This window comes from Phaenicophaeus curvirostris, chromosome 16 (genome assembly GCF_032191515.1).
Source record: "Phaenicophaeus curvirostris isolate KB17595 chromosome 16, BPBGC_Pcur_1.0, whole genome shotgun sequence".
NCBI lineage: Eukaryota > Metazoa > Chordata > Aves > Cuculiformes > Cuculidae > Phaenicophaeus > Phaenicophaeus curvirostris.
In genome coordinates, this window is record NC_091407.1 from 14,569,853 (window position 1) to 14,592,947 (window position 23,095).

At 47.3% G+C, this 23,095-nt stretch overlaps 1 protein-coding gene and 1 long non-coding RNA gene across 6 annotated transcripts in view; both read right to left on the reverse strand.

Annotated features, from left to right (window-relative positions):
* Positions 1-23,095, reverse strand: part of MGRN1 (mahogunin ring finger 1) — a 55,381-nt gene that overhangs the window by 15,759 nt on the left and 16,527 nt on the right. For all 5 annotated transcript variants that reach the window (XM_069870149.1, XM_069870153.1, XM_069870148.1 and 2 more), the window contains exons 4-8: positions 21,571-21,717; positions 11,854-11,971; positions 8,213-8,279; positions 4,153-4,205; positions 714-761 (exon numbers count right to left, since the gene is read on the reverse strand). In XM_069870149.1, the coding sequence (XP_069726250.1) occupies positions 714-761; positions 4,153-4,205; positions 8,213-8,279; positions 11,854-11,971; positions 21,571-21,717 (433 nt within the window). The remainder of the gene's footprint in view (positions 1-713; positions 762-4,152; positions 4,206-8,212; positions 8,280-11,853; positions 11,972-21,570; positions 21,718-23,095) is intronic.
* Positions 19,990-21,163, reverse strand: LOC138727634 (uncharacterized). The gene is made up of 2 exons (XR_011338580.1): positions 21,008-21,163; positions 19,990-20,082 (listed from the first exon to the last, which is right to left on the reverse strand). It is a non-coding gene; the product is annotated as an uncharacterized lncRNA (long non-coding RNA).

The window sequence follows — 23,095 nt, forward strand, 5'->3', positions numbered from 1 at the left end:
AACAGCTTTAAAGCAAGACTGTTCCCATGACTGCTCAAGTCCCAGGATACTTGGAGGGGACAGGCAAGATCTCAGTTGCTGGGGCTGCTCCAGGGATACCACGGGCACAACAACGAAGCTTGTGCAGGGATAAGACAATACCGATCCCCTAATATCTTACCACACATGCATGTGCAAAGCAAACAGTTTTCGGCCTCCAGGTAGGATACGGGGAGCCTGCAAAGATATCCTTCCCTACCACAAAACACAGAACCCAAGGAGGTCAGGCAGTGTCAATAGATGTGCTTCACGCTGTTTAATGCGCTTAAGCTCACATATACAAACCTGATTTTCTTGCACATATACAGACATGGAAGCACCGGTACCATGGGACGTCCAGGAGCTCTGCCAGTTTTGTATCCAAGCACCAAGCACCAGCAAGGGATGATAGTATTGGGAAGACTGGATCTTTCCAGAGTACCTGCCTCCCAGGGAAGCATGGAGCCCTGCACCACAGCTCTGCCAGTCCTGGTGGTGTATTAGTTCCCCCAACACAAGAATCCACCCAGCACTAAGGGCTGCATGCAGCCCATTGCCTGTGCTGGCAATAGCTGAGCTAACGAGGAGGATCACAGGCTCTCAGTGAAATAACAGTGAAGCTTCCTGCTGGGTACAGCCCGTGGGACCCCAGCAAGTGTCTCTAATTCAGCAGCAGATAAAAAACAGGTACTTACGATCTGCTTCTGTTTTAACGGCTTTACGGAAAAACTGCCATCAACGTGCTAGCAGGAAAAAAAGAAAAAGACAAAGTGTTAAACAGCTTAAGTGTAGAAATGAAGAGCAAAACAGCCTCATGATCAGAGGTGACCTAATGGGAGGGTGGCATACGTATAATCAGGACAGCCTGAACGGCAATCACTCCCAGCAGAGTTAGTGGAACAGGGCATCTGTCAGAGTGCTCCTTGTCTCCTCCAGTGCAGAGCCAGACAGGCTTGGCTCAAGTTAAACCTGGTTGCAATCGGCCAGAGAAGCACAAAACCCCCTGAACGCTCTCATGCTGCGAGCAGTCCAACTGGGTGCAAACACTTCTCCAGCAACTCCAGTGAGACACTAACACCCGAAATGCCATCCTGCTAGAGCTGTTCCAGAGCCTCGAGAGGGCAGGGGGCTGGCACAAGGCTGAGAACAATGCTTGTCTGCTGGATGGAGACAGAAACAAGTCACGCATGCTCCACATTGCCATCTTCAGAGCTGCAGCGACCACCTAGAGCCTTTGATTTCCTCAGTGGTGGCAGGCACAGCTGGAACGATTCCGTATATACCTGGCGTCAGAACCAGTGAGAGAACAGCTGCTAGTTCTATTTTCTCCACCAGCTGAACATAACCAAACCAACTCCTCTGCCAGAGTCTAGAGAGCAGGCAAGGAGATTCAGGGGAAACTCCTGCAGGTGCTGCTGCTGTGAACAGTTGCAGCCGTGCCTCTGTTTGCTAAAGGAGTTTTTGAAGGAAGAGACAACATTGCACGAAAAGACAAAATAATCCAGTTTTCCAGGCAAACACAAAGTGCCAAGTTTCTGCTTTTGGAGGAGCTGCAAGACTAGCCTACGCAGAGTGTCAAGGTTACTGTTCTGATCTTGAAGATATGTATAAATAGCAAGTTTCCAAAGCCTGCTGGTCTGCGTCACAGAATCAGGGAATTCTTTTGGTCAGAAGGGACCTTAAAGCCCAGACAGTTCCAAACCCCTGCCATGGGCAGGGACACCTCCCACTGGATCAGGGGCTCCAAGCCATCCAACCTGGCCTTGAACACCTCCAGGGATGGGGCAGCCACCACTGCTCTGGGCAACCTGGGCCAGGGCCAGTTTCCAGTCTCACAAGACAGAGATTTCCAGACCTTCCCTTCTGCCCTCATGAAAATACATTCCCAATACATGTGTACTTTCCCACTTTCTGTAAGGTGCTCTTACCAAGTGCTGGCCACGGGATGGGACAAACCCAGGTCCAAGCCAGAGCTTGTTGGCAGCAAAACTGCGTTTGGATACTTGGAAAACAGCAACTAGACACACTCCTCTGCGAGTAAAAATCACACTGGCATCATCAAACCCAGAGATTAACCTGAACCTAGCTACAACTAGAAAGCTACGAGGGCAACACGCAGGGGACCAAACGTGAGTCCCGCAGATGAGGAAGCCAAACATGGGTAGAATACTTCAAAATCAGGCTGCAACATGCAGGAAGCTGGTAGTCTCATCTATTTTACTGTCCTCAAAAATGGTTGATGATTCATTTTGCGAGGCTATGGAGTCTCCATCTACAGCATTTTCCCACTGAGACGACAGATGGGCTCCAAACACTGCAGGCCTCCCCAGGGACCCGTTGCCCACACTGTCCTCTCACAGGTGTTGCTGAACAACAACAGAGGGATTCCAGTGTATTTTGTTTTTCCAGATCAGCTGGAGGAGAAAACTAGAAGAATAACATCCCTGATCGAGTCCTGGGGTGCTGCACTGACAGATTTCTAATTACCAGGAGCAGAACTACCTACAGAGCCAGTGCTCAGAGCACCCTTTCCAACACAGGAAAACTCATTTTCTTCACATATAAAGTCAAAGGAGAAAAGGCAATCTAGACATTTTCCAGCCACAGGGCTTCCTTAGGACTGACTGTGCTTCCAATGCCCTCAGACTCCGCTTGTCACCATCCACATTATCCACCTGGGAGGGAGAGAATTAGTCCTAATAACTTGCTGAGGGATACAGCAGGAACCGAGCAGAGAAGCAGAAAATCATCCGCGTGCCAGTCTGGAAATGGGGAATTTCTAACAGCACAGCACTGAGGTCGCTCCCCTCTACATGCCCAGCTCTGCTCCAGCAACACTTGCCTCACTTCAGCGTGTCACTACAAGTTCACTCGCCCAGGATACGTGTCTGCAGCACGACCACAACCAGGCACAACACAGTGCAGTTACAGATCACAGGACATAGAATGGCTTGGGCTGTAAGGGATCTTAAAGCCCAGGCAGTTCCACCCGCTGCCATGGGCAGGGAAACATCCCATTGGATCAGGGGCTCAAAGCCCCATCCAGTCTGGCCTTGAACACCTCCAGGGATGGGGCAGCCCCCACTGCTCTGGGCAACCTGGGCCAGGGCCTCCCCACTCTCACAGGAAAACATTTCTTCCTAATGTCTAATTTAAATTTTGCCCCTTCCAATTAAAAGCCATTCCCCCTTGTCCTGTCACTTCATGTCCATGTAAAAAGCCCCTCCCCAGCCTTCCTGTAGCCCCATTCAGTACTGGAAGCTGCTCTAAGGTCTCCCCAGAATCTTCTCTTCTTCAGGCTGAACAACCCCAACTCTCTCAACCTGTCTTCACATGGGAAATGCTCCAGCCCTCAGATGTCTCCATGGCCTCCTCTGGACTCACTCCAGCAGCTCCACATCCTTCCTGTGCTGAGGACTCCGGAACTGGACACAGGGCTCCAGGTGGGGTCAAATCAGAGCAGAGGGGGAGAATCCCCTCCCTCGCTCTGCTGGTCCCACTGTTTTGGATGCAGCCCAGGACACGGTTGGTTTCTGGGCTGCAAGTGCACATTGATTTCACCACTGTGTTCAAGGTCCAGTTATCATGGGAAGAGGTTCTGTTTATCAAGCCTTGCGCACAGTTTGGCTTCGCTTGGCCACGTACGCAGCGCTCAGCCACATCAAACACTATAAAACATAGTGGAGCTCAAAGTCTTCATGCAGGATGTATCCTAATTCTTTAAAAGGGCTTGGTCCTACGTGCAAACTAAGGCCAAACAACAGGGTCTGGACACAGCAAATCCGGTTCTGCAAAGAGATTGTGAGGCCCCAGAAAGCTGCACAGCAACAGCCACGATCCACACCTACCACCTTCAAACACCCCAGCCGCTGCGGCACACCCTGTCCCCATACACAGGAAACACCAGCTACAATTAGCTGAGTGACCAGCTCAGGCACAAACGATAATTATGGGCTGTGCAGGAGCTGCTGCGAGCAATTATTTGTACAATAGCAGCGAGGAACCCCAGTCACAGGCCAGGGCTCCATTGTGTGAAGTGTTATATAAATACAAACTAATGACCCATGGAATCTTTTCCATGTACGAGGACACTCGTACAAGGACAGGAACAGAGGGAACAAAGAACTGGTTTACCTTTTCAAATGCAGCCAGAAGAACATGGGCATGACCCGTCACCTCGACCACCACTGCCAACAAAAGAAAGAGCAGTCTCGGTTAAATCTCGAAAGCAGCAGAGGTATAAACCTGCCATGAACTGAATTTTAGTCTGCTTACGATTTCTAAACCACCAACTGCTCTGTTTTCATCTCCTCTTGCAATTTAAAGCTTTTCTTATCATGTCATCAGGCTGGTTCATCTCGCACAGCCCTGCTGTGCTCCATGGCGGGCCCTACATGGGCATTTCTTTATTATCACAGGTGCTCCAAACCACCCCACTGTTTCCCGAGGTCAGAGAGGGAAATAAAATAAAGTGCCCAGTGGATTCTGCTCTCCCTTCAAATTCATGGATTTAATTACCTGAATTTATCACTGAGATTCATAAACCTATCTGGTTTAACAGCAATTGGCAGCACTTCCAGCTCTGGTACCTATCGCTTTATTTCACTCGAATCCGACATACCAATAAAACATTTATTTCCCACAGCAATTTTGGACACAAATACCTCTGCCCAGCTCTCTGATTTTCTCCCCAAAGAAAAACATTGCATCTTCCCTCTTCCAAACTCAAGGCTTCCCTCTTAACCCAACAGCACTGAGAAGCGGCTGTCAGAGGTTTTCTTCGCTGCGTTCATGGCTCCCTCAGCAAACAAAAACACAGCGCAGAGGTACAATCCCAGTCTCTCTGGCTCAAGACTCTAAGGTTTTGTTCAACTCCAACTAGTTGGACCTTTTTGCTTAATAATGTTCAGACTCATCATATGGAAATGGGAGACAGAGGTTGTGGAGGAGTCACTGGGGGAAGGGATGTAACCACCTCGCCCTGCCCGGGCTGTGCTCAGCACACACAGAAGAGCTGGCAGACACCACTATCAGCTCTTTGCCAGAGAGCTGACAGCTGAAGACAGCAACTCCTGTGTTACCTAAAATGGAAAGGAGTTTGACAGGTTCCTTTCGGCCCCCAGAGATCACCAGAGGAACCATTCATTGCACTGCAGCACAAAGATCCCATTTGGAAACTGCAGTAGGTGGGAGAAGAGACCACGCCTGCAGATTTGCTGGGCAACTGAGACTGGTTCATAGAATCACCAGGTTGGAAAAGACCCACCAGATCATCGAGTCCAACCATTCCTATCTGCCACTGAACAACGCCTCCAAGCACCTTGTCTACCCATCTTATAAACACCTCCAGGGAGGGTGACTCAACAACCTCCCTGAGCAGCCTCTACCAGTGCCCAGTGACCGTTGATGTGAAAATTTTTTTCCTGATGTCCAGTGTGAACACTTCCCTGCTGGAGCTTGAGGCCATTCCCCCTTGTCCTGTCCCCTGTCACTTGGGAGAAGAGCCCAGCTCCCTCCTCTCCACAACCTCCTTTCAGGTAGTTGTAGAGAGCAATGAGGTCTCCCCTCAGCCTCCTCTTCTCCAGGCTAAACAACCCCAGCTCCCTCAGCCGCTCCTCATAAGACTTGTTCTCCAGCCCCTTCACCAGCTTTCATGGCAAGTTGGGTGCAATCAGGAACATCACAGCATGCAGAAGAGAGTGCTAAAACTGGGAATTCATCTGCTTGCTTGCCCCACTCCCAGCCAAGAGCGAGGCTGTGACATTCAGGTCCCTCCCCACAGTCTGAGCAGCCAAGAGAGTGCAGGCTTCACTTCCCTTCCTATCCTCCGTGGCATTCAAGCAGTGTGTGGCTGGAGCTGCACAACCCATTTTGCGCAGCACCTTCCCTCCTCAAAGGGTTTCTGTACCGCTCGCCGAGAGCAATCCCGCTGGCAGGAACAGGAGAGGGCTAACACTACAAACTCACATTCTCAAGGCACACAATCACATCCTGGCAGAATTCAGTGCAAACCAACACCTCGCTGACTGCTATTTTCATTTGCCATTCAATCTTATTTAAAACAAGCAGTTCGAGGCCAGCTGTAATTTTCCAGGTGCTCCAAACATACATGGCCAGCTCCTTCCAGTCCCAGCAGTTATAAAAAGAATGAAAATAAGCTATCTCCTCAAATCTCACTCACGTATCACATATTTTTGAGGTAATATTCTTTCCAGGAGAGGATTTAAAAGCAATTGCCTTTCCAGGTTATTAAAATAGATGACAATACATGGTTGGCTAAGGCTGAGCATGGTATGTGCATAAGCGCATGCTTCCCGTGCTGCCTTCTGTTCTGGTTTTGGTCCTTCTAGTCATGGCCAGAATCAGAAAGCACAAATACCCTGCCAAAAGCTCCATAAACAGAGGAAGGTCGTTTATATTTATTGTCAAGAAATACATATTATGTCAATCTTACTAACAGAGCCTAAAACCACTAAAAATAGATGCACGTTAGAAGTAACTGCCTTTATGTTGCACTGTGCTTTGTTAGTCACACTTAAAATTGGTTGATCCAGCTCTGTTTCACTCTGCTTGGAGGGCTGGAAAAGAATGCAATGAGTTTCTGGGTACTTTCACATCTATAGCATAAGGAACCGAGCACAATGACTGCGCTGAGCAACGCAACCAACAATGGATTCTTTTTCCTTTCTAATTATCCTTGCATTTTGCACAGAACATTACAGAATGCAGCAGGGAAATCATAGAATCACTAGGTTGGAAGAGACCCACCAGATCATCGAGTCCAACCATTCCTATCAATCACTAAACCATGCCCCTTAGCACCTCGTCCACCTTAAACCCCTCCAGGGAAGGTGACTCAACCCCATCCCTGGGCAGCCTCTGCCAGTGCCCAATGACCCTTTCCGTGAAAAATCTTTTCCTAATGTCCAGCCTAAACCTCCCCTGGCAGAGCTTGAGGCCATTCCCTCTCATCCTGTCCCCTGTCACTTGGGAGAAGAGACCAGCACCCTCCTCTCTACAACCTCCTTTCAGGTAGTTATAGAGAGCAATGAGGTCTATAGAGAGCAATGAGGTCTGAAATGCTGGTCCTGTGACCGCAACAGCCCCCAGTTTGAGGGAAAACTGTTTTATTGTAACCAAGCAGAATTTTAAACAGCTGAGTGAAGCTGTATTTGTTTGAACAATGGCTTGAGCACCTTAAAGCTATTTCTTTTCCTCTGACTATTCCTTGGGGAAGGACTAACCTACAGTTAGCAAGAGCTTCTACGAAGGCAACTTACTTCGCAAAAAGAGGAAAAGACTAGCTCCCTCCTGCAAAGGCACAACTTGAAGAGAAAGGAAGTCATTTGCTCCAGTTTGCGACTGGCACTGGTGGCAGAGCCATGAGCTCTGTTAAACATTTTTCCAACGCTAAATATCTGGTCATTTTCCACAGCTCTTTGAAAGGAGGTTCTTGCGAGGTGGGTGCTGGTCTCTTCTCCCAAGGGATGGGATGAGAGGAAATGGCTTCAAGTTGTGCCAGGAGAGGTTCAGACTGAAAATAAGGAAAAACTTCTTTCCTGACAGAGTGGTGAAGCCCTGGCAGAGGCTGCCCAGGGCAGTGAGGGAGTCTCCATCCATGGAGGAGTTCAAAAAAACACGTAGACATAGCGCTTCAGGACATGGTTTAGTGGGCATGATGGAGTTTGGCTGATGGTTGGACAATGAGTTTAGAGATCTTTTCCAACTTTAACGATTCTAAGATCTATAACTGTGTGGTCTGCACCATGTCCTGAGGACAGGACTCGATCACACGAACAGCAGTCTCAGAAAAGCTAAAAACGTGAAAATACTGATTCTGTATCCAGTGCCTATTAGCAATTCTCTAGTGCAGGTGACTTGGTGTCGGGATGATGGTTGGACTGGATGAGCTTCGAGGTCTTTTCCAACCTTAATGATTCTAGGAATCTAAAAACTGGAGGCTATATTGAAAGCATATTTTTATGTAAGAACATATGTAAGAATGTGGTTACCTGGGCCCTTTTAACACGAGGATGTTATGGTGAACTCCTGAAATATTTTTATCCTGGAAAATCCCCAAGCCTTTGCTATGGGTAAAATGTTTTCCTCGCTGCAGAAGGAGGCCTGTCCTAAAGGAGTCACATAACCTGAGAGAAAACTAGAGGAGACCAAGGTAGCAGAGCACCATGCTTACCATCCCCTTCGTCCACCACTGCTCGGATGACCACAGGGAACACGCCACGATCCAAGTCAAAGTTCAGCTGAGGGAAAGGAAAGAGATGAGGTTAGACAATTCACACCAGGCTGGCCTGAAGGCAACGCTCAAGATAATATTGACATCAAGGGAATGAAGGCTCCTTCTGATGGGCCACCAGCCCTGGTCTCAAATGGACACGACTGAGCGGGAGGATTTAAAACTCAAACACCAGCTTTCAAAGGCAGGCAGTCAGAATAACTACAACATCTGTACACTGACACAACACTAAACATTGTGGATAGCAAAGGAAAGGATCTCTGTTTGGATTTTATATCTTTTTTAGTTCTCAACAAGTCATATACCTGGAAAACTCCTAAGTGATTTGTAGGAGAACAGGCTTCTCAAAATACAACTCATGCCATAGTTTTGCTTACGTATGATAGGATACCCTGGTTATGACACAGCAGGATAAGTTATGCTCCTTACACCACAAAGAAACACTGACTATTGCACAAAGCTTTGGAAGATGTAGAGAAAAACCTGCACAACTTCAAGCTTGGACAACTCTTCAAGGAAACACCACTGATTTTCATATCTCTGCATGTTAGGAAATTCAGGTCCCTGACCTTGTAATGGACAAGAGTGAAAATTTAAGATCACATTTGAGTGCAAGGAAAACAGACTCAATTTCTTCCTTTGCCCTGAACTTCATTAAAGTACTTCAAAAGTTCCATCGTCTTACAAACACAAGAAAAATGCAACCCTACAAACACCGCACTGTGCCAGGAAGGGAAGTGGCTCAGAGACTGGATTTCTTTCTCTCTTGGGGCTTTTTGGTCTCATCTCTAGCCAAGAGAGAAAAAGATGTCACTTCATCATGGTGTTGCAGGTAGTCTGTTTTCAGACCCAATTCAAAGCACCACAGCCTCATTCAGGTAGTGCTTTGAGGCTTCTCTCACTTTTCTGCAGCCACAACATAATTTGCAGCGTGATTTTCTCCAGCCAGTCCCTCCAAAGATGAATTGTCAAGATAAGTCACAGCCATTGACACCAATGGCAACCCAAACCACCCAGACGAGAGGGAGGTGATCTCCAGTTCAAATGCACACAGCTGATTGCAAACAGAAAGCACATACTGCAACACCTTGCCCTGGCAAGTCTTCAGACCTGGGTGATATTGCTTTTCATCCTCTACATAGTGGTTTTACATCTTATTCATCCTTTAAACTACCAGAATCGGTTCTCTTTTGAAAATAGCAAAGTAACACAGCGAACACAGCAATCTCATTTAACTTCTCGGTCCTGGTTATAGAAGAGATTCATTGAACTGCTATTTTCCAGCCTGCATTTTTGAACCATTAAGGCATGCCACAGAGGGAAAATTCATTGAGGACAATTGATTAAAACTGCTGAAAGAAGCTTATGGGTTTGCTTTGCTTCCTGCTGTGATTTATTACAGTACGACAACAATTACTGTTTTCCCATTTGAAGTTCAAGTCACATCATAGAATTGCGGTTGCTTTACGATACAAACTTTTGCGTTTGCAGACAAAAGGCCTCTTTAAGGGTCCATTTCACACTCATCTTTAAGGACCTGAAAACAACTGCCTCAACGCAAGCCATACACTATAACTTACAAGCAAATCAATATCTTAAGAAGAGAAAGTAAACTTGTATAAATCTTTCCACGTAACAACTCAGTGTAACATCATTTTCCCCTCTGTTGGCCAGCCAAGAACTACATCGTATGCAAATATTACACTGAGCAAAACTATGAAGTAAATCTGAGGGTTTTGGACAATGCCAGTAACAAAGCTGGAAAGCAATATGAAGCAGGCAGTCGTACACAGCTCAGTGATAACACTGCCACTTGCCTCAGATCAAACTGCTGCCTTTCAGTGGCCAGTTAAGAAGATTAAGCTGTCCGTGTTTTACTGGACTTGAGCGGAGAAGGACTGATACGTGCACAGCCCCAAAACAGGAGAAGAAACTTTTCCAGATCCCAGTGCTTGTTCCGTATTTTCTCTACAACCAGAGCCCTCAGTGAAAAATGAGGAGAGGGGATGCAGCAGAATCAAAGAAAGGGAGCTCAAAGCTTACTTTTCCACAGCATCTCTTCCTTTAAGCCGTCAGAGGGACATGACTTTAGTACGTCAGTTCAAACCTTGCTGGCAGGAACAAAAGGGAAAATTAAGCTTCTCAATTCTTTAAGAAGAAAGGGCTCCAAGCTCCTGCTTTCCAGCTCTCTCAAGACAACAGAAGGGACTGAAAAGCAGCTCTGCCAGGTTTTTGTAGGCTGAACTGGTGAAATCATACACTGGAAGAGAAGCCAAGACATCGGGAGACCAGACATTGCAGATTTTTGGTAACCGCCATGGCATTTGGTAAGGCACGGGACTGATTATAGTTATAACTGTAACTTCAAGACAATAGCTATTCAATCTTTTCAAAATACATGAAACAGCACTTCTTCCCTTTCTTTTTTTTTTAATATGTAGAGTTATCTTTTTCTTCTTTTTCTTTTTTTTTTAAACAGTTAAGAGTTCTCTCCCAGGGTTCACACAGCCAATACTCTTACACAGACCTGGGTCAGGATATGAATACTGTAACTGTGTCGACCTGCAAAGAGGTGTCCACAGGAAAAAATACCTCAGCAGTAGCTACAGACTGACTCTTCTGCATCACAAGCCTCTTACGGCACCTCCCCACAGAGCAGTAGAAAGACCAAGGCCTCCCTGACCAGCCTGACATGTCAGAGAAACCCCTTGGGCCAAAGCTCAGAGGCTCAAGGAGCGAAGTTACAGCCTGGGTTGGAATTTTGCAATTAATAGGACTCAACAGATCTTGCTATGTAGTAAAAGCCACGGAGCTTCATTAAAATGAAGCCCTCGTCTGTTTGCAGTTACAGATTAAAGTAAAAGGAGAAGGGTATTTGCTTATTCAGCACTAATGCACCAGTGTGAGTCTGTCCCAGGAGGGAGAGTTTCCTCCCACAACACTGTTCCGCTGCAGTCAATAATGCAGGATGTGGTCCTCTAACAGAACGGGGTGGTCTCCAAACAATTTTGATGACTCATCCCATCAATAAAAAATTCTGAGCACATACTCCCACTCTATGTATATTTATTATTTAGAAGATAAGTACATGTACTATAGAAGTTCTTTCCGTATCCCAGTGAACTGTCTTGCACGCACCCCACTTCAGAGACCGCTTTTCTAGAGCACCAGCCAAAAAAAAGAAAACCCAAAACCCACGAAAACAAAGAGATCAATACAGACATTTGCTCCCACAAGCTCTTTGGCTGCAGGAAGAGCGAGACTGAAGGGCAGCGAGTTCCTCCAGGAACAGCTCCAGTGCCAGTCTGCAGTTTCCCTCCTACTCCAGATGTTGGGATGCCAGCTGAGCAGCAATATCCACAGTCAGTTCTTTGGGTTTCTTCCCTGTCTGCCTCACCTTCCTGCCAATTCTCAGTGTTCTTACCTGTTCCTGCCAGGGCCCCACAGCCTCCCACCCACAAACATGCCACAGCAGCTGGGAGAGGGTGGCTTCCAGCCATAACTTCCTGACATTAAATGGAGTCCAGTGCTTCTGGGACAACAGGGTTGTAGAAGCAAAGGGACACTGAGAAGAGCCTTACCTCATCATCCTTCCACTCTGAGAAATCAATCTTGAAGGAAGGCAGGGAGAACTGCTGGCTTACCCCTCTCTTGTAATGAACCGTCTCTGACTGCAGAGAGGGGTTCTTTGTGCTGTATCTGAAAAAAGGAGGGAAAAAAGAACATTTGCTGTAACAAACGATTGCTCTCTGCTAGGCTCTCATTCATTCATGCCTGCTGGGCTCCCAGGAATCACAAGTGGCAGCTCTAAGAGGCAGAGCCGGCAGGGGCTGGCAGCCATTCCGTGGGGATACAAAAAAGGGAAGGGAAAGGTCAAAGCAAGGAGAGCACAGGGGAGGGAAAGCAGCACACACAGGCAAGGTCTGTTTGGATCCAGACTGACCTGCCTGGAAACACCGAGTGCCAGAGGAATATGTGGGGCGCGGCAGCCTAGTAAAGGCTAGCTCACAGATCCAGGGCCTGGGCAACACGGGCTTTCGGCCCAGCACACAGCCTTATTTTCTGCAGGAAACTCAGGAAGAACGAGCAGTGATCTAACAGTGGCAACACACAACCCAATATGGTGCTGGAAGTTCTCCCTTGCCTCCACGGGACACCTCTGCACTGAGAAGCACAGCTCAGCTCGCCATCGTCCTGGGGAACAAGAACCATTCCAATTCACTCCTCTGTTCCTCCTGTGCTTCCTCAGAGGTGTTGCAGGGCTACCAACACCACCAGAGAGCCACTGATTAGTTCTCCATGCCACTCACAATTCTTCCACTGTCTTGCAGCCCAGCACTGAAACATCAGCACCATCAGTCTGGGGCAAGCATCTCTGGAATGGCACCACTGTCCTCTGCACCCAGATCCCACCCAACACTGTCTGCCCCAAGAGAGACGCTTCACTTCTCACCGATTATCACTACAGATGGTGGGATGCACAGTGGGCTTCTGCGGCAAAACAGGATCAAGAGATTCTCACCCCTTTCTGGAGGGCTATTTCTGAGCTGGATGGGCACAGCCTCTCACCATGCCAACTCTGACACAAGAGAGGAGGCAGCAAACTCCAAAGCAGGGTGGGAACATTTGAAGCTGGTTGTACCTCTAACAGTGTGGTCAGGGCATGCTGACAAACCAGAGAGAACGTTAGAGGCCCCCTGCCCAAGAGGCTTACCCTGCAGAAACAAGAACCTGTTCTGGCACAGGAGCAAGACCAGTCTGGCTCCAGCTCTACGAGATGGGCTTTAGCAGCCAGTCACAGCAACAGGACATTCTCTCTCCTCCTGCACACTAACCACCACCTCCTAACCAGAGCTTCACCAGGTGAGACACAGAGAGCACGAGCCTCCAGCCACCACACACAGAATAGCTACAAGCTTGAAGCCTTGCTGACTGCTCAAACTTAATTGCCCCTGTTCTTGATCGATCGGACAGCGTGGGGATGGGTGTCACAGTAGCACCAGGAACAACAGGCTGAAGTTTTTCCTTACTTCAACCTGGGATACCACTAAAAACCAGCTCCACTAAAAACCAGACTTTGCTGACTCTGTTTCTCAAACAACACAGGCAGTACTGGTGCCAGCCCTGCAAAGGAGACACCAGAGGAGATCAAGGCTTTGATGTGGTGATTCAGGAAGGAGCCCTGTTAAGCGGAGCAGTTAACGGAGCATGCACAGAGGCAAAAAAAAGAGCTTCCTTGCTTAAAGAACAGGATTCTGTACTTTTGAGGACTTTCAGCTGTTCTGAAATACAGACACAGCTGACAAACCACCACATACGCATGCAAAGGTTGGAAAGCTCCAAGGCCCTTCAGCCTAACTGCACTTCATGGAGGAGCATATCACACAAAAAGGGGGTGGCAATCCAAAGCTATTCTACTTCCAGGGTAATGCCTTTTGGGTTTTGTAAGCAAGAAGCAAGAGGGCTGGGCAGCTCACTTCCAGAGGAGATAAAGTAAAAACCATGGGAAGAGCCCCTGGGGCAGAGTCCACCAAGAGCTGCAGAACTGAGCGTGACACCAGGGTTGTGAAGACCAGGCTGGAGGACAGCAGAGGTGATTCACAGAATCATGGAAAGGTTTGGGTTGGAAAGGACCCTAAAGCCCATCCAGTTCCAATCTCCTGCCAGCGGCAGTGACACCTCCCACTCGATCAGATTGCTCAAAGCTTCATCCAAATTGGTCTTGAATTAGATTTTCTTGATTAGAAAGCACATGCCTGAATTTAAAATTCAACTTTAAGAGATGCTGTGGACATTTTACACTCTAGGGAAGGCTCTAGGTTCCCCTACCTGCTGCCGGAGCAGAAGCGCTCACAGAGACAGCAGGCTGCCCTCTTGGATTCCAGCAAGCCAGCACTTCCAGCCAGAGACCCTCAAAGCATGACGACTAGGGTGTTTTTTGCAATTGAAGGTATAAAAACCTGGATGCCAAAAGATGATGAATATTTATCAATCTCTCTCAAACCCAATGAGGTAAATAAAGGCTCCCCCCTGCATGAATCGCTGCCCTCCTCTGGAAAGCCAGTGTAGTTCCTGCACCTTCAGAGGTTCCAGAAGGCTTATCAAGTGTCCCAAAGTCCACAGTAAATTCTGGAAGGCCATGACGAAGGCCAGGGTCACCACATCCACTCCATTCTTCCTGCCAGCGAAGGTGCACTACGCTATTTCTGAAAATACCTTAAAGATCACTCTTTACTGTGCTGAAATTGTGCTGCTTCAGGTCTCACTCCATCCTTTGCATTTAAAGCACGGTGTGGGAGAGATCAGAATGACAGGTCTTTTATATGTGAACTATGGAGTGAGCAATTGAGTGAAGTTTTATTTACTGAGTTGTCAAGCACCGTGAACAGAGCAAGCCTGTATCTAGCTCCTTTTGTGGTACTCTCAAAGCTTCCCAGCGCTGCAGAGGCGCAATTCTCCCTCCACAGCCAGCAAAGCAGAGGATGGAAGAGTGACTAAGGTGTCAGCAAGTCAGGAACCTACTGGAAATAAAGTGCAGAGGAGAGAGGGGAGGCCAGAGACTGCCTGGATGACACACACCATGGGATTCACGTCCCTCTCTCTTCCACCCACATGCTCCCCTTTCATTTTGGACCAGGATCTCACAGGTCAGCTTTCAGGGAAGAGAGGAGTTGAGCAAGTGTCTCAACCTAAAGTGATTTTTATTGACAAAAGAAACACTACTGATATACAAGAAGCCTGTAGCCCTGGGTCTCAGTCAGAGTTCAGCAAAGTCCAGGCCAAACAGGGTCCTACACAGAGTTTGGAAGTTAACCGGGTGCTAAGTTGGTACACAGCCATCCCTCCAGTCTTCTCCTCACCTCCTGCTTCCTCCTAGGATGGAGTTTCCACTCCAGGCTGAGGGAAACAAACCTCTTATCAGGCAGCCAAAGGCCTGCTACCCATGTCCTGCTCCAGCGCCTGCAGAGCTTTGCCTCCAGCTGCTGAGCTCACACTCACGACTCCAACTAGGCTTCAAAGCCAGCAGCTGACATAATGGCTACAGAGGCACAAAGGCCAGAACTCTCATTAAAGACAGAGGGTTTGTCTGCTCGGTGAAATCCTTAGAATTTAGCTCTTCAGCCTGTGAACTTTCCACACTATAGTGTTCCCTTGGGGACAGGGGTCTGCCTGGATCAAAGTAGGCTTTGGCTGTAAAGGCTTGCGCTTCGCAGAAAACAGCCCTCGCCTGCGATTTCTTCACACAGAAGAAACCTCTCTGCACAAAGAATTCATATTAATCACCACATCCACAGCCAAAAGCAGCAACAGCACCTTTCAAAGGCCTTGAATAGACAGAGGTTATTAAATAACCAAAGGCATATCTGAGTGCCTCTATCTCTCCTACACAAGCTCTACTGCAAACAGCCACGTGCTGAGCACTCATTTCAGCTGGATTTCATTTTGTGAACCAGCTATTCCAATTTCCACATGCAGACAGAATTTATCACCTATTGCAGCGTCACGGCCACCGTCAGCTTAAAAGACTGTGGTGGGATGTTTGCGATGAGTGCAGCAGGCATTACAAAACAAACAGGGAAATGAGAATCCCTTTAAAATAAAGAATCCTGTGCACATGTTTGTGCATCAGCGACACAAACAGCACAGCCCTGACAACAGGCAAGGATCACAGAGCTAGACTGACCTATTTTCATTTTGTTTTCTCTTTATAATGAAAAAACAGAGTCTGGCAACATTACCAGGATATGGAAGAGAACCTTTTCTGTCCAGAGAAGAGGATCTTTTTCATAACAATGGACTTCAGAACTCAAACCTCTCATGTCACGTTTATCATCAGCTCCTGATCTGCCTGGATTGCTTCAGAGCTGGTTGTTTTAAGTGCTTCCAGCTACAGGGCTGGTTTGACTCATTCCCCCAAGGAAACAACCGCTGCTGTCATGTTTTAACTACACAAACCTGCCTGCTAGTCAGCGGGATACCTGCACCTGGAAAGTCCCGGGGCCCTCCCAGGAAGAGGCTCACTGTGTGCACACCAAATCTTTGCTAGAAAAGGAGAGGAAGCACTTGTAGAGCACACATAAAAAAAGAACACTAACTTCTCCATAGCCTGTTCAAAAAACCATACCTGTCTCCTAAACCAAAGACATGTAAGGGTACAAACAGAGGAACCAGTTACTGCAGGAGGAGGCAGGCTATGAACTGCAAGTCCTTCAACTGTTCTCTCAAAGCTGCTGAGGAGCATTGCCAGCCCTGCAACAGAAATGCAATGTGGAAGACCTTTTTAATTTATCTGAGGGAAATTATATGCCTATGGCAATCACTAGTAAGCAGCCAAGGACAGCTCATACACCTGCATGTCTGTGGCTCCTATATGCCAAGGCAGAGACTCTCACCCTATTTAGACACAGCCCACCACAGTGCCCCTTCACCTTTCAGCTGAGGTGGCTGAACCGATCACCTCTCCTGCAGGCTGCCTCTCTGGCTGGCAAGTCAAACCCAGTTAGCATCACAGATTCTGACAGCAAATTTCTCGTTGTTTGTAGGACATTTTCAAAGCTGACAGGCACCTCGGAGCCTCAGTGACACTGAGCAATACACGGCTCATCCTCATGGGTGAGCAGTCAAGCTGTTATGGTGGTTTCCCCAACCAGGGCTTTCTACCCAGCTGCCGGGAAGCTGAAGCCAAAGAAAAGGACAAACTGAAAAATATCGCTCTTTCCAAGCCAGCCAGAGCTCTGAACAGCTCCCCCAGAGCACACCCACCACTAAGCAAAGATGAGAGCAGATCCTCAGGGAAGATGCTCTGCTATAGTTCGCGGCAGGGACTGCACAGGAAACAAGCTGAACAGTTGTGTAAAACCAAAGGCAATGGACGCCATCAAGAAAAGAAATAAAATTGAGGATATCAGGGGCTCGAGGTGTTCAGAGGCAGCTCATCACTAATTCCATGCCATCAGAAACTCTGGACACAGGCAGATCTGGTCTCTATTACCTCTGTGATAACACCCCAGATGGTCCTCTGAACTAATGCATTTTACTCTAACAAGCCTTTAGGCTCATGACAAAGCAGCCAGGCAAAAGATACACAGGAGGGGAGAGCAGCAATCCCCTCTAGAGTTAAACTAATTTCCATTGCATCCAAGAGACTCCCACAGATACCTGCAGCAGCACCAGAACGTGCTGGGTACCTTCCCCTGGGTGTGGGCTGCAGAGGTGAGAACACCTCAGCAACCACCAACAGCCACACACCTGCCTTCTCCATCTGCTACTGGGCAGTTCTGGTCCTGCAAAGGTGACAATGCAGCTCCCCCTGAACCTCAGAGCTCAAAAGTTCTGCACAAGAGGCAGGCAACGGTTGGGAGCTACATGTTCCGAAGATCTTGGCTGGGAAATGGTATAGCTGAGCACATCTCCCAGCACGATCACCTGGAAAAGTCTGCTGAGCACTCCTTTCAGACAGGTTAGGACAGGCAGCACATACTGATAACACCACCAGCTTTTAACTGGAGCCCAAACAACTCCAGCAGGAAGCTTCCTGGCTTGCAGGAAGAAAGACTTCCCTTTGGTCATGGAGGTCAGACACTCCTGAAGGCAGGCTCATGACACTCAGAGCATTGTGGCTCTCGGATTTGCAGAGCCTCTATGATAAGAAATGCTCCTGCTGACGGAGAGTCACCTTCCCTCCTCTCCCCTCAAACTGTGTGAACATAACAATATTCCTGGGAGTGTCACAGGAGCAGGAGCACTGATGCTATCAGGATCAGTGGTTGTTTCAGCAGAAAAGCAAGAATAACTCGTTTAGCGCTTCTAAGGAGCCATGCGGCAGGCTGGGGACTAGGAGAAAATTTCTGCTTTGGACAAGGGTCCAGAAAGTTTCTCCCATTTTAGGATTTAGCATCGATTTAGGAGAGTGGAAAAAAAAAAGTAGTTTGTTTCACAGAGCATCTTCTTCCCAATCAAGTGCTGGGCACAGCGATAAAAAGAGCTCTGAGAATACACCCAGTGCAGCTTTCGCACATCCTTGTTCCTTGAATGTAACTTTTAGCACCAAAGGAATTGAGAAAAAGGAAGAACTACCAGCCCAGATGAGGAAGCTGCACTGCTATCAGTGCACTAAAAATGCACTGAGAGCTCTGAGAATGCAGCCTGGATTTTTTTTTTTTCCACTAGGATTTGAAAAGAATACATCAAAGTAATTATAGCGCTGCCCTTTCAGAATTGCTTTGCAAAGCCAAAATCAGAGCTTCAGAAGGTTTTTACAAGCAGCCAGCAAATCCAGAGAAGCAGAGATGCCTACTTCAGGCAGCTGCGCTGGCCCCAAGACGTGCTTCATGAGCTGCTTCCACGTGGAAAAACAGCCTGGGTTGAGTTAAAGCAGCTTATAAAGTCTATATTTGCAACTTGCTTCCCCCAGCCCTTATTACCTACACATCTGCATAAAATCAGGATCGTGCCTTCCAAAAGGTTCCCTGGCTTCTGGTGCAGTCCCCCCTCACCTTTATTGTCTGAGAACTCTGGAGCAGAGACAGACAGCTCATCACTTCTATACTACTGGGAAATTAAAGTATGATTTATTAAATAAAAGGCCGGCAGTGGAAGCAAGAGCTGAGTACTTTGGCTTCTGACGTAAAGGTTTATTGCGCTGGGAACTGCTGCCGGCTACGTTTCGTTAGCGAGGCAGTGACTGCTCACTACTGATCCTGGTTTCATGCAGAGGCAGGAAGGGTTTATGACCGAAGGCTTTTCCTCTGCCATCTGAACAGAGATCCATCTCTCAACAACCCATGGACAGGGTGGATTAGAAAATTCAGATTTAAAACAAACATTTTTTGGAGGTTGACAGTTGCATTAACTTTCAGGAACTTTAATTGTTCCAATTAAATTTAAAAAGCAAACAAGGCAGCTCACATCTGCTGCACAAGCTTTAAGGAAGAAACAACAGCACTGGTGACAATCACTGGCTTAGTGCACGGCACTACATTCATTAAAATGTGTTCTTAAGTGAATTAGTAACAGTGTTTTCCACCTCCAATCAACCAACAGAGTCCTGTGCAGAGAGCTGCCAGTTACAGAGGAGTGAAAACACTGTCTGTCCAGAAACAATTCCTTATATTTGGTAACTACAATATTTCCATTAAGAAATTAATATTCAAAGCACAACTTGACAAGAGAGTCTCTTAAGACAGTCCAACACAGAACAATTTAACCAACAAGAATGCTACGCTGCTAGTCTCTGGTGATTTAATTGCAGCTCCATCCCAATATGACTTGGGTCAAGACACAGGTTAAAAAAAAAAGGTGTTTTTTCTTTTGAGAAAAACTCTCTATTTTGCCATTTTGACATAAAATGCAAAACTAGAGGAGTCTGAAAAAATACATATTGCTTACTCTTTAGAGCCTTAAACTCTTTGTACAATGCAGCACAAAGTTTGATGTGACGCTTACAGCGAGTTGTAAATGCAGATGTTTCATCGTTACAGATCAGTGACAAATTCTCCTCAAGGAAACCCAACAGGGGAATATGCAAAACAAGATCAAAATTGATGATTTAGGACGAGGCTCGCTGATTTAAGCCATGCCTGAAGTCCGTCAATGTAAATGCATCCACCCTGGCCATAGAGAACCTCAGTGCTCCCCAACACCCCACAGATGGTTTTCCAGGTCAAGAACCAAGGAAAACTGCAGAGCAGCACGAGGGACACTGGCCATCTCTCCACGCTGTACCTGTATTAGGAAAAGAGGACTTCAATCTCCAAGGTTGCCATTCCAACACCTTCACTAAGCACTAAATTCACAGGAAACCTAAGGACCTAAGAGACAGAACATGGAAACTCAGTCAGGATTTCTAAAGCATCCTGCTGCAGTCAGCTCTGCTCAGGAAAAGCTGGAGGTGAAGAGAAAGCATTTTCAGAGCTTGTTGAGAGATATTTCCCAAGCACTTAAGAGGAGCTGATTTATTACCTCCCCAAAATAAAGGTAGCCACAGGCTTCAACAGAAGGGGCCTGAAAACCACAGAACGATTTCGGTTGAAAGGGACCTTAAAGCCCATCCAGTTTCAACCCCCCTGCTATGGGCAGGGACACCTCCCACTGGATCAGGGGCTCCAAGCCCCATCCAACCTGGCCTTGAACAGAAATTCTGGATCAGAATATCCTCCAGTCTGGAGGAATGCACATCTGGATGGGAGCACTGGGCTGGTCTCGTTTCCAAAAACATACCATTAATTGATCCTTGCTGGGATGGTCATCCTTTGTATAAAACACGTGAGCCATTTTACGGTTTGTTGTGCACATTTCTCCCTGTGGAAACCTCTGCAGATGCCTTCAACGAATCTAAATTTACCCCCAAATCTGGAGCACCACTGCAGAAGCCGTCAGCACCACGTGCACAGAGCCGCTGAGTAGCCAAAAGCCTCTACTAGAGGAAGCCAAGAGCTTCTGCAGCCTGAATCTTCCTCTACCCATAGAACAACAAGAATTCTTTGTCCCATGGCCACTGGAAGCCTGCCACAACGTAGCAGCAGCTCACCTGCACCCAGTTCACACCAGGGAGAGTATGTTACAGCCATCTTCAATCTTAATGCAGAGCAGAAATTTTTCTGTCTTACAGGATAAAGTGTTGATTGGAATGGTTTAAATGTGCCAATTTGGATAAAAAAGGTTTAAAATCTGTAGGGATGCACTACCAGGATATGAGAAAGCCTCCGCAGATGATGTTTTGACTGATATACGTACCTGGAAGGTAACACACGGCTTAAGGCAGCAAATCCTCCTGAGAACCACCTCACAGAGCCTGTGTGGAGGAGTCATTTAGCCCAAAAGGGGCTCGGGGTGGGCCTCACTTCCACACAACCCGCTATATAAATGTCACACTGAACTTTACTTTGGTGGTTTGGACGTTCTAGTTGCAGAGAACACAAATTCAAGGAGTCGGGTGATCTGCAAAAAAACTGGTAGTTTGAAGGGAAGGGTGGTTGCTTTTTTACTTTCATAGAACACCTTGCTGACACAGCCTCAGCTGTGAGTTCCTCTCCTTTGTTGCACACAAAATGGTTTCCCCAAACCCAAACAACAAACCAGAGAAGGAACAAGAGAGGATATTGGCTCTGCGGGGAAGAAAAGTGAAAGCAATAGTCAAAGCTATCAGAACACATGGATCAAAACAGGAAAAGAAGAGATCTCCCCCTCCACCACCCCTGGCAGCAGTGCCCTCAGGGGTGATAACAAGAGATCTTTGACAGGCTCACCCCTCGAGAGCTCCTGTGCCACCTCCCCATGCCCACCAGCCCAGGACTTACACGGCCATGCCACCAACAAACTCTTCTGTAGCCTGGCAGTAGATCGTGATGGCAACACGGGCGTCTGCATCAAACGTGAACTCCAGGCTGTACAGGACTTTCTGCTTCCCGTTCTCCTCAGTAGGACTATCAACATCATCTTTATACCTGAAAGACAATGCCAGAGGATTAGAATGTGTATTTATGAGCTATTATCAAGATTACTCTGGAAATCTGGACACGAGCACTTCAATCTAGATGTTCTGGGCAGAGAAAACACCATGGGGCTTCCTAGATTTCCATTCCTTCCTCTTGAGGAAGGTCCTTTCAAGATTTTGCTGAGGTTATTGAAGTGAAATATGCATGGGCGGTGTTAAGGGATCTCACCCAAGTTGTACAGTGCCAGGACACAGGATGAGACAAGAATGTCTTGTCTTGAGACAAATATGGACTCTTGAATGTCAAACCCTTAGGAGAAGAAACACTCTTCCTCCTTTTAAACCTTCACATTAAGGTCAGTATTTGGACTAAAGAAATCCTGTGTGGGCCTGGGAAGTCTGAAGCTTAATTCTGCTAACTCTGCAAAATGAAATGGTGCATGACAAGGAAAAAACAAGGTTTCTGTAACACAAAGAATTCCTTAAGCTCAACAAAGGGTACCTGCAGCGTCACACAGAAGGTGACATTCAGATCAGAAAGCATCCAAATTAAGGAATTTCAAATACCTTTAAATGTACAATCATCAACTAAACCTTTGATGCTGAAGCTTTCACATATTTATTGTATGAGCAAAAATTAACTCATTCAACTGTGTAACAGATGGGATAACTGATACAAGAAAGAGTTTACAAGTTATTTCAATTAATGTAAAGGTGAGTCATAACTTGGCTGTGGGCTGCTGTACGGCTGGACACCACTGTGTGATCACCACTGCTTGGCACTGCTGCCGCAGAAGGCAGGTAACAAATCCAGTGAAGAAGGCGGAACAGAGGGCAGCAAGCAATGCGCATGGATGAACAGTGAGCTCTGGCATGCCAGGAGCAGCCAGGGAGACCTGCAGATCCTGGAGCAAGCAGCCAACACAGCACACCATGAGATCTCCTCTGCCTTGAAGTGCGAAGTGACAGAGAGAATAGAAGAATAGATGCGATGACGTGATTCTCTGGCAGAGCAGCAACAGATTCTCACATGTAAATTCAAACCCTGCTGTAAGCCTATGACTGCAGGCACTTCCATTAGCTCACACACCACGTAGGAACGGCAAGTGCAGCAGGTTGCCTGTGAGAGGTGTGCACCGCTGCTCGATTTGTCACCCAGCTCCAGCCTCACTCGTCTATCGGTGTTACCTTAGCTGCCACGATGCCTGGGTCAAAGCCAAGGAGCTGAACTATTCAGGAAAAGCTTGGCACTGTCTCTGACTTCATGGTACCAATCAGCCTCTCCCTTCATTAGGCAGCCTCGATGGATACGCTGCACTGCTGAAATACTCATGCCAGCCACACCTCCATAACTCAACCTTAAAAGTGTCAGAGCACTCCTTAGTTAC